This window comes from Electrona antarctica (genome assembly GCF_951216825.1).
Source record: "Electrona antarctica genome assembly, contig: scaffold_71, whole genome shotgun sequence".
Classification (NCBI taxonomy): Eukaryota; Metazoa; Chordata; class Actinopteri; order Myctophiformes; family Myctophidae; genus Electrona; species Electrona antarctica.
Window position 1 is genome coordinate 693,322 of NW_027637292.1, and position 13,434 is coordinate 706,755.

A 13,434-nucleotide genomic window follows, 5' to 3' on the forward strand; every position below is an offset into this window, starting at 1 on the left:
GGGGGGGGGGGGGGGGGGGAAGATTACGGAGTGACACGCAGTAAAGGCCGCCGGGGTCGGGACTCGAACCCGCAACGCGATGTGAGGCCACACTGCCTATACTGTAGGTGGCCGGGACCGCTAGGCCAGCGACACCCACGCTTCAGTCTGTTTTCGTAGTGTTAGTGTGTGGTCGTTGCATCCAGGCCAGCCAGTGTTAGTGTGTGGTCACCTCACCACCGGAGCGGTGGTCGCCTCACCACCGGAGCGGTGGTCAACTCACCACCGGAGCGGTGGTCACCTCACCACCGGAGCGGTGGTCACCTCACCACCGGAGCGGTGGTCACCTCACCACCGGAGCGGTGGTCACCTCACCACCGGAGCGGTGGTCAGCTCACCACCGAAAATCCAGACTATGAATGAGCCTTTAAAACTATAATGAAAAATGTCCGTCGACTATAGCTTTTTCCACTGACGAAAACTAAAAGGAAACTAAATGAAAAAAAAAGCTATGATGACTAAAACTAAGACTAAATATGTTGACAATTTTGTCGACAAATAAAAAGTAATTTCACAAATAGCCGCTGCGACGCGTTGTGAGCTTGTGTAAAACCAGTCAATGCGACGGCATCGAGGCCCGCCAAAATACATTTTAGTCGACTACATCAACTGTAGATTTAGTCGACTAAAATCGCATGACATTTAGTCGACTTAAACTAACACATTCCAGGTGAATAAATTGTGACTAAAACTATAAAGTGAGTCACTGGAGGCACGTCGTCCAAAACTGTGGCGAAACTTCAATCCAACGTGGCGGTGTGTCACGCTGTGTCCTTCTGCTGAGGTTCGTGACCTTGAGGTTCATGACCTTGAGGTTCGTTCACTTGAGGGGCACGACCTTGAGGTTCGCGACCTTGAGGGGCGCGACCTTGAGGGGCGCGACCTTGACCTCTCTGCGCGCCCCGGCAGCTTTCGGATGCAGGACGACGGCCTCGTCTTCTCTGGACTGTTGTTTGGCGAAGTTCACGAACACCTGGGAGGGGAGGGGAGGAGGGGGTGGGGGGGACAGGGGGGACGGGGGGGGGGACGGGGGACGGGGGGGACGGACGGGGGGCGTTATACGTTCGTTAGACATACCAACGGTCCTACAGTCATGAGTCCATGCTTTTGTTCTTGCTTAATGTAAATCGCTCTGGATTAAGAGCGTCTGATAAATGCCTAAATTGTAAATTACAAATAAACAGTTGATACAAATCACCTGTGGCTTCCGCGTGCGGTTAGGTTTCTGGTTTAAGGACTTCAGTGTTTCACTCATGACTGTAGGATTGTTGGCATTTCCAACGTCAGTCCAACATCACGTCAGTCCAACTGACGTGATGTTGGATGTCAGTGAATGTCAGTCCACCATTCACCAGAAATAAATAAACAGCCAATCTTGGTAGTTTTACCGGGTTTCCTCTCAGATTATTCCTACCTGGTCCAGTGTGGTCTGGGAGACAGAGTAGAACTCCTACCTGGTCCAGAGTGGTCTGGGAGACAGAGTAGACCTCCTACCTGGTCCAGAGTGGTCTGGGAGACAGAGTAGACCTCCTACCTGGTCCAGAGTGGTCTGGGAGACAGAGTAGACCTCCTACCTGGTCCAGAGTGGTCTGGGAGACAGAGTAGACCTCCTACCTGGTCCAGAGTGGTCTGGGACACAGAGTAGTCCTCGATGTTGAGGTGCTCCTTGTTGGCCAGCAGCGTCTGGAAGACTCGGGCCAGCGAGGAGGACGGGATGCCGTACTGCAGCGTGCCGTGGTGCTTCTCTCTCTGGACGCAGCCTGGACCGCACGCAACGCACCGCACACACCACACCACACCACCACACACACCACACCACACACCACACACACACACCACACCACCACACACACCACACACACACCACACCACCACACACACCACACCACCACACACACCACACCACACACCACACACACACACACACCACACACACACCACACCACCACACACACCACACACACACCACACCACCACACACACCACACCACACACCACACACCACACACACCACACACACCACACACACACCACACCACCACCCCGCACCACACACACCACACCACCACCCCGCACCACACACCACCACACACACACCACACCACACACACACCACACACACACCACCACACACACACCACACCACCACACACACACCACCACACACACACCACACACACACCACACCACCACCCCGCACCACACACACCACCACACACACACCACACACACACACACACACACACACCACACCACACACCACCACACACACACCACCACACACACACCACCACACACACACCACCACACACACCACACCACACACCACACACACAACCACACACACACACACCACCACACACACACCACCACACACACATTTACATTTAGTAACCGACCGAGGCTGCATTCACATGGAATCAGGGAAGCGGTAGACGGCAAACGGCAAAACTTGCTGGACAGCACAGAACGGTAAAAACTTTAAATATTTTAACATCGATGCCGTCTGCCGTTACCGTCGCCGGTTCTGGCTCCCGTGCCGTCCTGTTCTGTTTACTGTCCTGTTCCGTTTACCGTCCTGCTCCCGTCCACTAAAATGACTTCCGGTCTGCCGATTTTTTTTGGCCTTTTCATGTCATGTGAAAGCAGGGAATCAGAGCTTCAAATTGACATATTGGTTGTTCAGTTTGACCCACCAGTTGTGGAGATATGGCTTATAGAGTAATGTCTTAAGAAACAGCGAGTTGAGAAAACAGGCTTGAAAAGGTTCACTTCTGTGGACTCTAACATTACACCTATATTTCATATTTACATGTCTTCTGTGGACTCTAACATTACACCTAGCTACATGTTTAAGCATTTATTTCATATTCACATGTCTTCTGTGGTCTCTAACATTACACCTCTAACATTACACCTAGCTACATGTTTAAGCATTTATTTCATATGTACATGTCTCCTGTGGTCTCTAACATTACACCTAGCTACATGTTTAAGCATTTATTTCATATTTACATGTCTTCTGTGGACTCTAACATTACACCTAGCTACATGTTTAAGCATTTATTTCATATTTACATGTCTTCTGTGGACTCTAACATTACACCTAGCTAGCACTGAAACGCCTGATTTATATTCTCGTGTGTGCCGAAAATAAGAGAACTATTCAAGAGACTAATAATGACTACAAACTCAAATCTAAATTTGCTGCCTAAAACCACACTGTACCTGGGAAGGTGCTGTCTAAAACCACACTGTACCAGGAAGGTGCTGTCTAAAACCACACTGTACGAGGAAGGTGCTGTCTAAAACCACACTGTACCAGGAAGGTGCTGTCTAAAACCACACTGTACCAGGAAGGTGCTGTCTAAAACCACACTGTACCAGGAAGGTGCTGTCTAAAACCACACTGTACCAGGAAGGTGCTGTCTAAAACCACACTGTACCTGGGAAGGTGCTGTCTAAAACCACACTGTACCTGGGAAGGTGCTGTCTAAAACCACACTGTACCTGGGAAGGTGCTGTCTAAAACCACACTGTACCAGGGAAGGTGCTGTCTAAAACCACACTGTACCAGGAAGGTGCTGTCCTAAAACCACACTGTACCTGGGAAGGTGCTGTCTAAAACCACACTGTACCAGGAAGGTGCTGTCTAAAACCACACTGTACCAGGAAGGTGCTGTCTAAAACGACACTGTACCTGGGAAGGTGCTGTCTAAAACCACACTGTACCTGGGAAGGTGCTGTCTAAAACCACACTGTACCTGGGAAGGTGCTGTCTAAAACCACACTGTACCTGGGAAGGTGCTGTCTAAAACCACACTGTACCAGGAAGGTGCTGTCTAAAACCACACTGTACCTGGGAAGGTGCTGTCTAAAACCACACTGTACCTGGGAAGGTGCTGTCTAAAACCACACTGTACCTGGGAAGGTGCTGTCTAAAACCACACTGTACCAGGAAGGTGCTGTCCTAAAACCACACTGTACCTGGGAAGGTGCTGTCTAAAACCACACTGTACCAGGAAGGTGCTGTCTAAAACCACACTGTACCAGGAAGGTGCTGTCTAAAACCACACTGTACCTGGGAAGGTGCTGTCTAAAACCACACTGTACCAGGAAGGTGCTGTCTAAAACCACACTGTACCAGGAAGGTGCTGCCTAAAACCACACTGTACCTGGGAAGGTGCTGTCTAAAACCACACTGTACCAGGAAGGTGCTGTCCTAAAACCACACTGTACCAGGAAGGTGCTGCCTAAAACCACACTGTACCGTCTAAAACCACACTGTACCTGGGAAGGTGCTGTCTAAAACCACACTGTACCAGGAAGGTGCTGTCCTAAAACCACACTGTACCTGGGAAGGTACTGTCTAAAACCACACTGTACCAGGAAGGTGCTGTCTAAAACCACACTGTACCAGGAAGGTGCTGTCTAAAACCACACTGTACCAGGAAGGTGCTGTCTAAAACCACACTGTACCAGGAAGGTGCTGTCTAAAACCACACTGTACCAGGAAGGTGCTGTCTAAAACCACACTGTACCTGGGAAGGTGCTGTCTAAAACCACACTGTACCTGGGAAGGTGCTGTCCATGAAGGCCTCTGCTGGGTTCAGGTCCGGCGTGCGGCCGCGATCCGCCGCCCGGATCTTCATGGTGACCACGTAGCCGTCACCGAACCTGCCCGAACACCAATAACATCATCGGTGGTGAACTTGACAGATTAAACGTTTTTAAAAGTGGTTAAATCGCTTGAGTTTTAGAGCTCTGCTGTCGGGAAGAAACCTCTTAACTAACTACATGTTTATTCTTCAGGAAATTTAGTATATTATAATATACATTTTTCAGGAAATAAAGATTTTTGAAAACAAAGCAATACTGCCTCATCAAAGTTGGTGTTGTGACTTTATATATTGTCAATTACTTCCATGAGAGGGGGAGAGGTGGTGGAGTTAGCTGTTTTAGCAGACAGTTTGAGAGGGGGAGTGGTGGTGGAGTTAGCTGTTTTAGCAGACAGTTTGAGAGGGGGAGAGGTGGTGGAGTTAGCTGTTTTAGCAGACAGTTTGAGAGGGGGAGAGGTGGTGGAGTTAGCTGTTTTAGCAGACAGTTTGAGAGGGGGAGAGGTGGTGGAGTTAGCTGTTTTAGCAGACAGTTTGAGAGGGGGAGAGGTGGTGGAGTTAGCTGTTTTAGCAGACAGTTTGAGAGGGGGAGAGGTGGTGGAGTTAGCAGTTTTAGCAGACAGTTTGATAGGGGGAGAGGTGGTGGAGTTAGCTGTTTTAGCAGACAGTTTGAGAGGGGGAGAGGTGGTGGAGTTAGCTGTTTTAGCAGACAGTTTGAGAGGGGGAGAGGTGGTGGAGTTAGCTGTTTTAGCAGAGAGTTTGAGAGGGGGAGAGGTGGTGGAGTTAGCTGTTTTAGCAGAGAGTTTGAGAGGGGGAGAGGTGGTGGAGTTAGCTGTTTTAGCAGACAGTTTGAGAGGGGGAGAGGTGGTGGAGTTAGCTGCTTTAGCAGACAGTTTGAGAGGGGGAGAGGTGGTGGAGTTAGCTGTTTTAGCAGACAGTTTGAGAGGGGGAGAGGTGGTGGAGTTAGCTGTTTTAGCAGACAGTTTGAGAGGGGGAGAGGTGGTGGAGTTAGCTGTTTTAGCAGACAGTTTGAGAGGGGGAGAGGTGGTGGAGTTAGCTGTTTTAGCAGACAGTTTGAGAGGGGGAGAGGTGGTGGAGTTAGCTGTTTTAGCAGACAGTTTGAGAGGGGGAGAGGTGGTGGAGTTAGCTTTTTTAGCAGACAGTTTGAGAGGGGGAGAGGTGGTGGAGTTAGCTGTTTTAGCAGACAGTTTGAGAGGGGGAGAGGTGGTGGAGTTAGCTGTTTTAGCAGACCGTTTGAGAGGGGGAGAGGTGGTGGAGTTAGCTGTTTTAGCAGACAGTTTGAGAGGGGGGAGAGGTGGTGGAGTTAGCTGCTTTAGCAGACAGTTTGAGAGGGGGAGAGGTGGTGGAGTTAGCTGTTTTAGCAGACAGTTTGAGAGGGGGAGAGGTGGTGGAGTTAGCTGTTTTAGCCGACAGTTTGAGAGGGGGAGAGGTGGTGGAGTTAGCTGTTTTAGCAGACAGTTTGAGAGGGGGAGAGGTGGTGGAGTTAGCTGTTTTAGCAGACAGTTTGAGAGGGGGAGAGGTGGTGGAGTTAGCTGTTTTAGCAGACAGTTTGAGAGGGGGAGAGGTGGTGGAGTTAGCTGTTTTAGCAGACAGTTTGAGAGGGGGAGAGGTGGTGGAGTTAGCTGTTTTAGCAGACAGTTTGAGAGGGGGAGAGGTGGTGGAGTTAGCTGTTTTAGCAGACAGTTTGAGAGGGGGAGAGGTGGTGGAGTTAGCTGTTTTAGCAGACAGTTTGAGAGGGGGAGAGGTGGTGGAGTTAGCTGTTTTAGCAGACAGTTTGAGAGGGGGAGAGGTGGTGGAGTTAGCTGTTTTAGCAGACAGTTTGAGAGGGGGAGAGGTGGTGGAGTTAGCTTTTTTAGCAGACAGTTTGAGAGGGGGAGAGGTGGTGGAGTTAGCTGTTTTAGCAGACAGTTTGAGAGGGGGAGAGGTGGTGGAGTTAGCTGTTTTAGCAGACCGTTTGAGAGGGGGAGAGGTGGTGGAGTTAGCTGTTTTAGCAGACAGTTTGAGAGGGGGGAGAGGTGGTGGAGTTAGCTGCTTTAGCAGACAGTTTGAGAGGGGGAGAGGTGGTGGAGTTAGCTGTTTTAGCAGACAGTTTGAGAGGGGGAGAGGTGGTGGAGTTAGCTGTTTTAGCAGACAGTTTGAGAGGGGGAGAGGTGGTGGAGTTAGCTGTTTTAGCAGACAGTTTGAGAGGGGGAGAGGTGGTGGAGTTAGCTGTTTTAGCAGACAGTTTGAGAGGGGGAGAGGTGGTGGAGTTAGCTGTTTTAGCAGACAGTTTGAGAGGGGGAGAGGTGGTGGAGTTAGCTGTTTTAGCAGACAGTTTGAGAGGGGGAGAGGTGGTGGAGTTAGCTGTTTTAGCAGACAGTTTGAGAGGGGGAGAGGTGGTGGAGTTAGCTGTTTTAGCAGACAGTTTGAGAGGGGGAGAGGTGGTGGAGTTAGCTGTTTTAGCAGACAGTTTGAGAGGGGGAGAGGTGGTGGAGTTAGCTGTTTTAGCAGACAGTTTGAGAGGGGGAGAGGTGGTGGAGTTAGCTGTTTTAGCAGACAGTTTGAGAGGGGGAGAGGTGGTGGAGTTAGCTGTTTTAGCAGACAGTTTGAGAGGGGGAGAGGTGGTGGAGTTAGCTGTTTTAGCAGACAGTTTGAGAGGGGGAGAGGTGGTGGAGTTAGCTGTTTTAGCAGACAGTTTGAGAGGGGGAGAGGTTGTGGAGTTAAGAGGATTTGTCCAAAGCGTTTTTACTACTTTTCATTGGATCAATATGTTCGAAACAACACACAGACGTAAGGTGTGTTGAAAAGCACATATTTATGCAAAAAAAATAACAATTGAACAACGAAGCCTTATTCATACTAGTTTTAGGTGATAAGGTGACCATCTAAAACTACAACATGACGTCACTGAGCTGCGGTGGTAAGAGACTCACCCCAAACACATCTCTCTGTTTTTACTAAAACTACAACATGACGTCACTGAGCCGCGGTGGTAAGAGACTCACCGCTCACCCAAACACATCTCTGTTTTTACTAAAACTACAACATGACGTCACTGAGCCGCGGTGGTAAGAGACTCACCGCTCACCCAAACACATCTCTGTTTTTACTAAAACTACAACATGACGTCACTGAGCCGCGGTGGTAAGAGACTCACCGCTCACCCAAACACATCTCTGTTTTTACTAAAACTACAACATGACGTCACTGAGCCGTGGTGGTAAGAGACTCACCGCTCACCCAAACACATCTCTCTGTTTTTACTAAAACTACAACATGACGTCACTGAGCCGTGGTGGTAAGAGACTCACCGCTCACCCAAACACATCTCTCTGTTTTTACTAAAACTACAACATGACGTCACTGAGCCGCGGTGGTAAGAGACTCACCGCTCACCCAAACACATCTCTGTTTTTACTAAAACTACAACATGACGTCACTGAGCCGCGGTGGTAAGAGACTCACCGCTCACCCAAACACATCTCTGTTTTTACTAAAACTACAACATGACGTCACTGAGCCGCGGTGGTAAGAGACTCACCGCTCACCCAAACACATCTCTCTGTTTTTACTAAAACTACAACATGACGTCACTGAGCCGCGGTGGTAAGAGACTCACCGCTCACCCAAACACATCTCTCTGTTTTTACTAAAACTACAACATGACGTCACTGAGCCGCGGTGGTAAGAGACTCACCGCTCACCCAAACACATCTCTCTGTTTTTACTAAAACTACAACATGACGTCACTGAGCCGTGGTGGTAAGAGACTCACCGCTCACCCCAAACACATCTCTCTGTTTTTACTAAAACTACAACATGACGTCACTCAGCCGCGGTGGTAAGAGACTCACCGCTCACCCAAACACATCTCTGTTTTACTAAAACTACAACATGACGTCACTGAGCCGCGGTGGTAAGAGACTCACCGCTCACCCAAACGCATCTCTCTGTTTTTACTAAAACTACAACATGACGTCACTGAGCCGCGGTGGTAAGAGACTCACCGCTCACCCAAACACATCTCTCTGTTTTTACTAAAACTACAACATGACGTCACTGAGCCGCGGTGGTAAGAGACTCACCGCTCACCCAAACACATCTCTCTGTTTTTACTAAAACTACAACATGACGTCACTGAGCCGCGGTGGTAAGAGACTCACCGCTCACCCAAACACACCTCTCTGTTTTTACTAAAACTACAACATGACATCACTGAGCCGCGGTGGTAAGAGACTCACCGCTCACCCAAACACATCTCTCTGTTTTTACTAAAACTACAACATGACGTCACTGAGCCGCGGTGGTAAGAGACTCACCGCTCACCCAAACACACCTCTCTGTTTTTACTAAAACTACAACATGACATCACTGAGCCGCGGTGGTAAGAGACTCACCGCTCACCCAAACACATCTCTCTGTTTTTACTAAAACTACAACATGACGTCACTGAGCCGCGGTGGTAAGAGACTCACCGCTCACCCAAACACATCTCTCTGTTTTTACTAAAACTACAACATGACATCACTGAGCCGCGGTGGTAAGAGACTCACCGCTCACCCAAACACATCTCTCTGTTTTTACTAAAACTACAACATGACATCACTGAGCCGCGGTGGTAAGAGACTCACCGCTCACCCCAAACACATCTCTCTGTTTTTACTAAAACTACAACATGACGTCACTGAGCCGCGGTGGTAAGAGACTCACCGCTCACCCAAACACATCTCTCTGTTTTTACTAAAACTACAACATGACGTCACTGAGCCGCGGTGGTAAGAGACTCACCGCTCACCCAAACACATCTCTCTGTTTTTACTAACCACCAGTTTCGGTGGTCACCGTATCGCCTAAAACTGGACTATAAAATAGTCCTTAAAAAGATTTGAAAAGACCTACTTGTATTTGAGCTGCTGGATGCTCCCCAGACACTTGAAGGATCCGTTGACCATGATGGCCAAGCGTGTGCACAAGGCCTCGCACTCCTCCATGCTGTGGGAGAGGAGAAACGCCATTAGAACACACTCCTCCATGCTGTAGGAGAGGAGAAACGCCATTAGAACACACTCCTCCATGCTGTGGGAGAGGAGAAACGCCATTAGAACACACTCCTCCATGCTGTAGGAGGAGAAACGCCATTAGAACACACTCCTCCATGCTGTAGGAGAGGAGAAACGCCATTAGAACACACTCCTCCATGCTGTAGGAGAGGAGAAACGCCATTAGAACACACTCCTCCATGCTGTAGGAGAGGAGAAACGCCATTAGAACACACTCCTCCATGCTGTAGGAGGAGAAACGCCATTAGAACACACTCCTCCATGCTGTAGGAGAGGAGAAACGCCATTAGAACACACTCCTCCATGCTGTAGGAGAGGAGAAACGCCATTAGAACACACTCCTCCATGCTGTAGGAGGAGAAACGCCATTAGAACACACTCCTCCATGCTGTAGGAGAGGAGAAACGCCATTAGAACACACTCCTCCATGCTGTAGGAGGAGAAACGCCATTAGAACACACTCCTCCATGCTGTAGGAGGAGAAACGCCATTAGAACACACTCCTCCATGCTGTAGGAGAGGAGAAACGCCATTAGAACACACTCCTCCATGCTGTGGGAGAGGAGAAACGCCATTAGAACACACTCCTCCATGCTGTGGGAGGAGAAACGCCATTAGAACACACTCCTCCATGCTGTAGGAGAGGAGAAACGCCATTAGAACACACTCCTCCATGCTGTGGGAGGAGAAACGCCATTAGAACACACTCCTCCATGCTGTAGGAGGAGAAACGCCATTAGAACACACTCCTCCATGCTGTAGGAGGAGAAACGCCATTAGAACACACTCCTCCATGCTGTAGGAGGAGAAACGCCATTAGAACACACTCCTCCATGCTGTAGGAGAGGAGAAACGCCATTAGAACACACTCCTCCATGCTGTAGGAGGAGAAACGCCATTAGAACACACTCCTCCATGCTGTAGGAGGAGAAACGCCATTAGAACACACTCCTCCATGCTGTAGGAGGAGAAACGCCATTAGAACACACTCCTCCATGCTGTGGGAGGAGAAACGCCATTAGAACACACTCCTCCATGCTGTAGGAGAGGAGAAACGCCATTAGAACACACTCCTCCATGCTGTAGGAGAGGAGAAACGCCATTAGAACACACTCCTCCATGCTGTAGGAGGAGAAACGCCATTAGAACACACTCCTCCATGCTGTAGGAGGAGAAACGCCATTAGAACACACTCCTCCATGCTGTAGGAGAGGAGAAACGCCATTAGAACACACTCCTCCATGCTGTGGGAGAGGAGAAACGCCATTAGAACACACTCCTCCATGCTGTAGGAGAGGAGAAACGCCATTAGAACACACTCCTCCATGCTGTGGGAGAGGAGAAACGCCATTAGAACACACTCCTCCATGCTGTAGGAGAGGAGAAACGCCATTAGAACACACTCCTCCATGCTGTAGGAGAGGAGAAACGCCATTAGAACACACTCCTCCATGCTGTAGGAGGAGAAACGCCATTAGAACACACTCCTCCATGCTGTGGGAGGAGAAACGCCATTAGAACACACTCCTCCATGCTGTGGGAGGAGAAACGCCATTAGAACACACTCCTCCATGCTGTAGGAGAGGAGAAACGCCATTAGAACACACTCCTCCATGCTGTAGGAGGAGAAACGCCATTAGAACACACTCCTCCATGCTGTAGGAGAGGAGAAACGCCATTAGAACACACTCCTCCATGCTGTAGGAGAGGAGAAACGCCATTAGAACACACAGTGAAAAACCCTATGTTTTGTCAGTGGTGCTCAAACTATTTTGTGTCTGTCAAGGAGCCCCAGAATTATCTGTATTTCTTCACCGAGCCCCATCTGAAAATGTGTTGTTCCAGGGACCTCCTCCCAGAAGCAAAGGTTTGAGTTAAAAATGTTCGCTCTGAAAGAATATGTATTCCAAATTTGCGCCACATTTTCAGGATTTTTCAAAAATAGCAGGCCTACAAGATTGAGTGGCCGCGCTACGAGCTTGTAGGTCTGCTATTCTTTCAATAGCTAAAGTATAACATAATGCTTAAAACACCAAAAGGGGTTCCCGCCCAGAATGGGTTAAACTCACATTTTGGACTTCAGTACCAATAAGCAAAACAGTTCGTGTTTTTTTAATATACGCACGCGCACACACACACACACACGCACGCACGCACGCACACACACACACACACACCTGTGGGAGGTGAGCACCACGGCTCTGTTGTCCTGGATGACGCTCATGATGGAGTTCCACAGGAAGCGTCTGGAGTGAGGGTCCATGCCGGTGGTGGGCTCGTCCTGGAAGCACGCACGCACGCACACGCACACACACACACAGGGGTAACATGTCATTGTTCTGACCACCTGTTAGTCTCAATTACTAACACTATCTCAAACCCTAACCCTAACCTCAGTCTTAACCGGCCACGCCTCAGTCACAAAAGCATCAAATTCCAATTCCCAAATGTTCAACACAGCCTGTGGTTCAACCTAGGCTAAGGTAACCAGCATGTAATTATTGCAGGATAGTAGGACAGCCTATCATGCTAATGTAGCTTAGCGTTAGCCTCACCAGCAGGACAGCCTATCATTCTAATGTAGCTTAGTATTAGCCTCACCAGCAGCACCAGGGCAGGGCAGCCTGTCATGCTAATGTAGCTTAGCGTTAGCCTCACCAGCAGCACCAGGGCAGGGCAGCCTGTCATGCTAATGTAGCTTAGTATTAGCCTCACCAGCAGCACCAGGGCAGGGCAGCCTGTCATGCTAATGTAGCTTAGCGTTAGCCTCACCAGCAGGACAGCCTATCTTGCTAATGTAGCTTAGCGTTAGCCTCACCAGCAGGACAGCATATCATGCTAATGTAGCTTAGCGTTAGCCTCACCAGCAGGACAGCCTATCATGCTAATGTAGCTTAGCGTTAGCCTCAACAGCAGGACAGCCTATCATGCTAATGTAGCTTAGCGTTAGCCTCCCCAGCAGCACCCAGAGCAGGGCATTAGCCTATCATGCTAATGTAGCTTAGCGTTAGCCTCACCAGCAGCACCCAGAGCAGGGCATTAGCCTATCATGCTAATGTAGCTTAGCGTTAGCCTCACCAGCAGCACCAGGGCAGGGCATTAGCCTATCATGCTAATGTAGCTTAGCGTTAGCCTCACCAGCAGCACCAGGGCAGGGCATTAGCCTATCATGCTAATGTAGCTTAGCGTTAGCCTCACCAGCAGCACCAGGGCAGGGCATTAGCCTATCATGCTAATGTAGCTTAGCGTTAGCCTCACCAGCAGCACCAGGGCAGGGCATCCTATCAGGGCGATGGCCGTGGAGAGCTTCCGGCGGTTTCCTCCGCTGTAGGTCTCGGCGGTGTGAGCCGCAAACTCGCCCATCCCGAGCTTCTGGATGGCCCAGTCGGCGACCTGGAGGGGTGGACAGAGGACACCACAAAATCACTGGACTGGTCACTCTAGGCTACTAGACCTGGGGGAGTGGACAGTGGACACCACGACCACGGAATCACTGTCACGCTACTAGCTATTGGTTCTTAACTTCTTCAATTTACAATCTAGGCATTTCGCGGACGCTCTTAACTCGTCTACCACCAGGTGGCAGTAGCGATAGTTCAGCTACTGCCACCACAGACTCCCGCCGTTCTATTTTGCTTGTAGAAGAAGATAACCCCTCCCCCCTCCTCGAAAGCAGCTAGCGAAAATCGGCTAAAGCTAATGTCAACAATGTCTATTTA

At 49.6% G+C, this 13,434-nt stretch overlaps 1 protein-coding gene across 1 annotated transcript; it reads right to left on the minus strand.

The window, feature by feature from the left end:
- Positions 1–156: 156 nt before the first annotated feature.
- LOC306919010 (retinal-specific phospholipid-transporting ATPase ABCA4-like) lies at positions 157–13,103 on the minus strand. Its single transcript, XM_079531851.1, has 6 exons — positions 12,974–13,103; positions 11,893–11,996; positions 9,555–9,647; positions 4,613–4,716; positions 1,654–1,799; positions 157–1,012 (listed from the first exon to the last, which is right to left on the minus strand). The coding sequence occupies exons 1-6, from the start codon at positions 13,076–13,078 to the stop codon at positions 860–862; spliced, it is 705 nt and encodes a 234-aa protein (XP_079387977.1). The 5' UTR covers positions 13,079–13,103; the 3' UTR covers positions 157–859.
- Between the last annotated feature and the right edge of the window lie 331 nt (positions 13,104–13,434).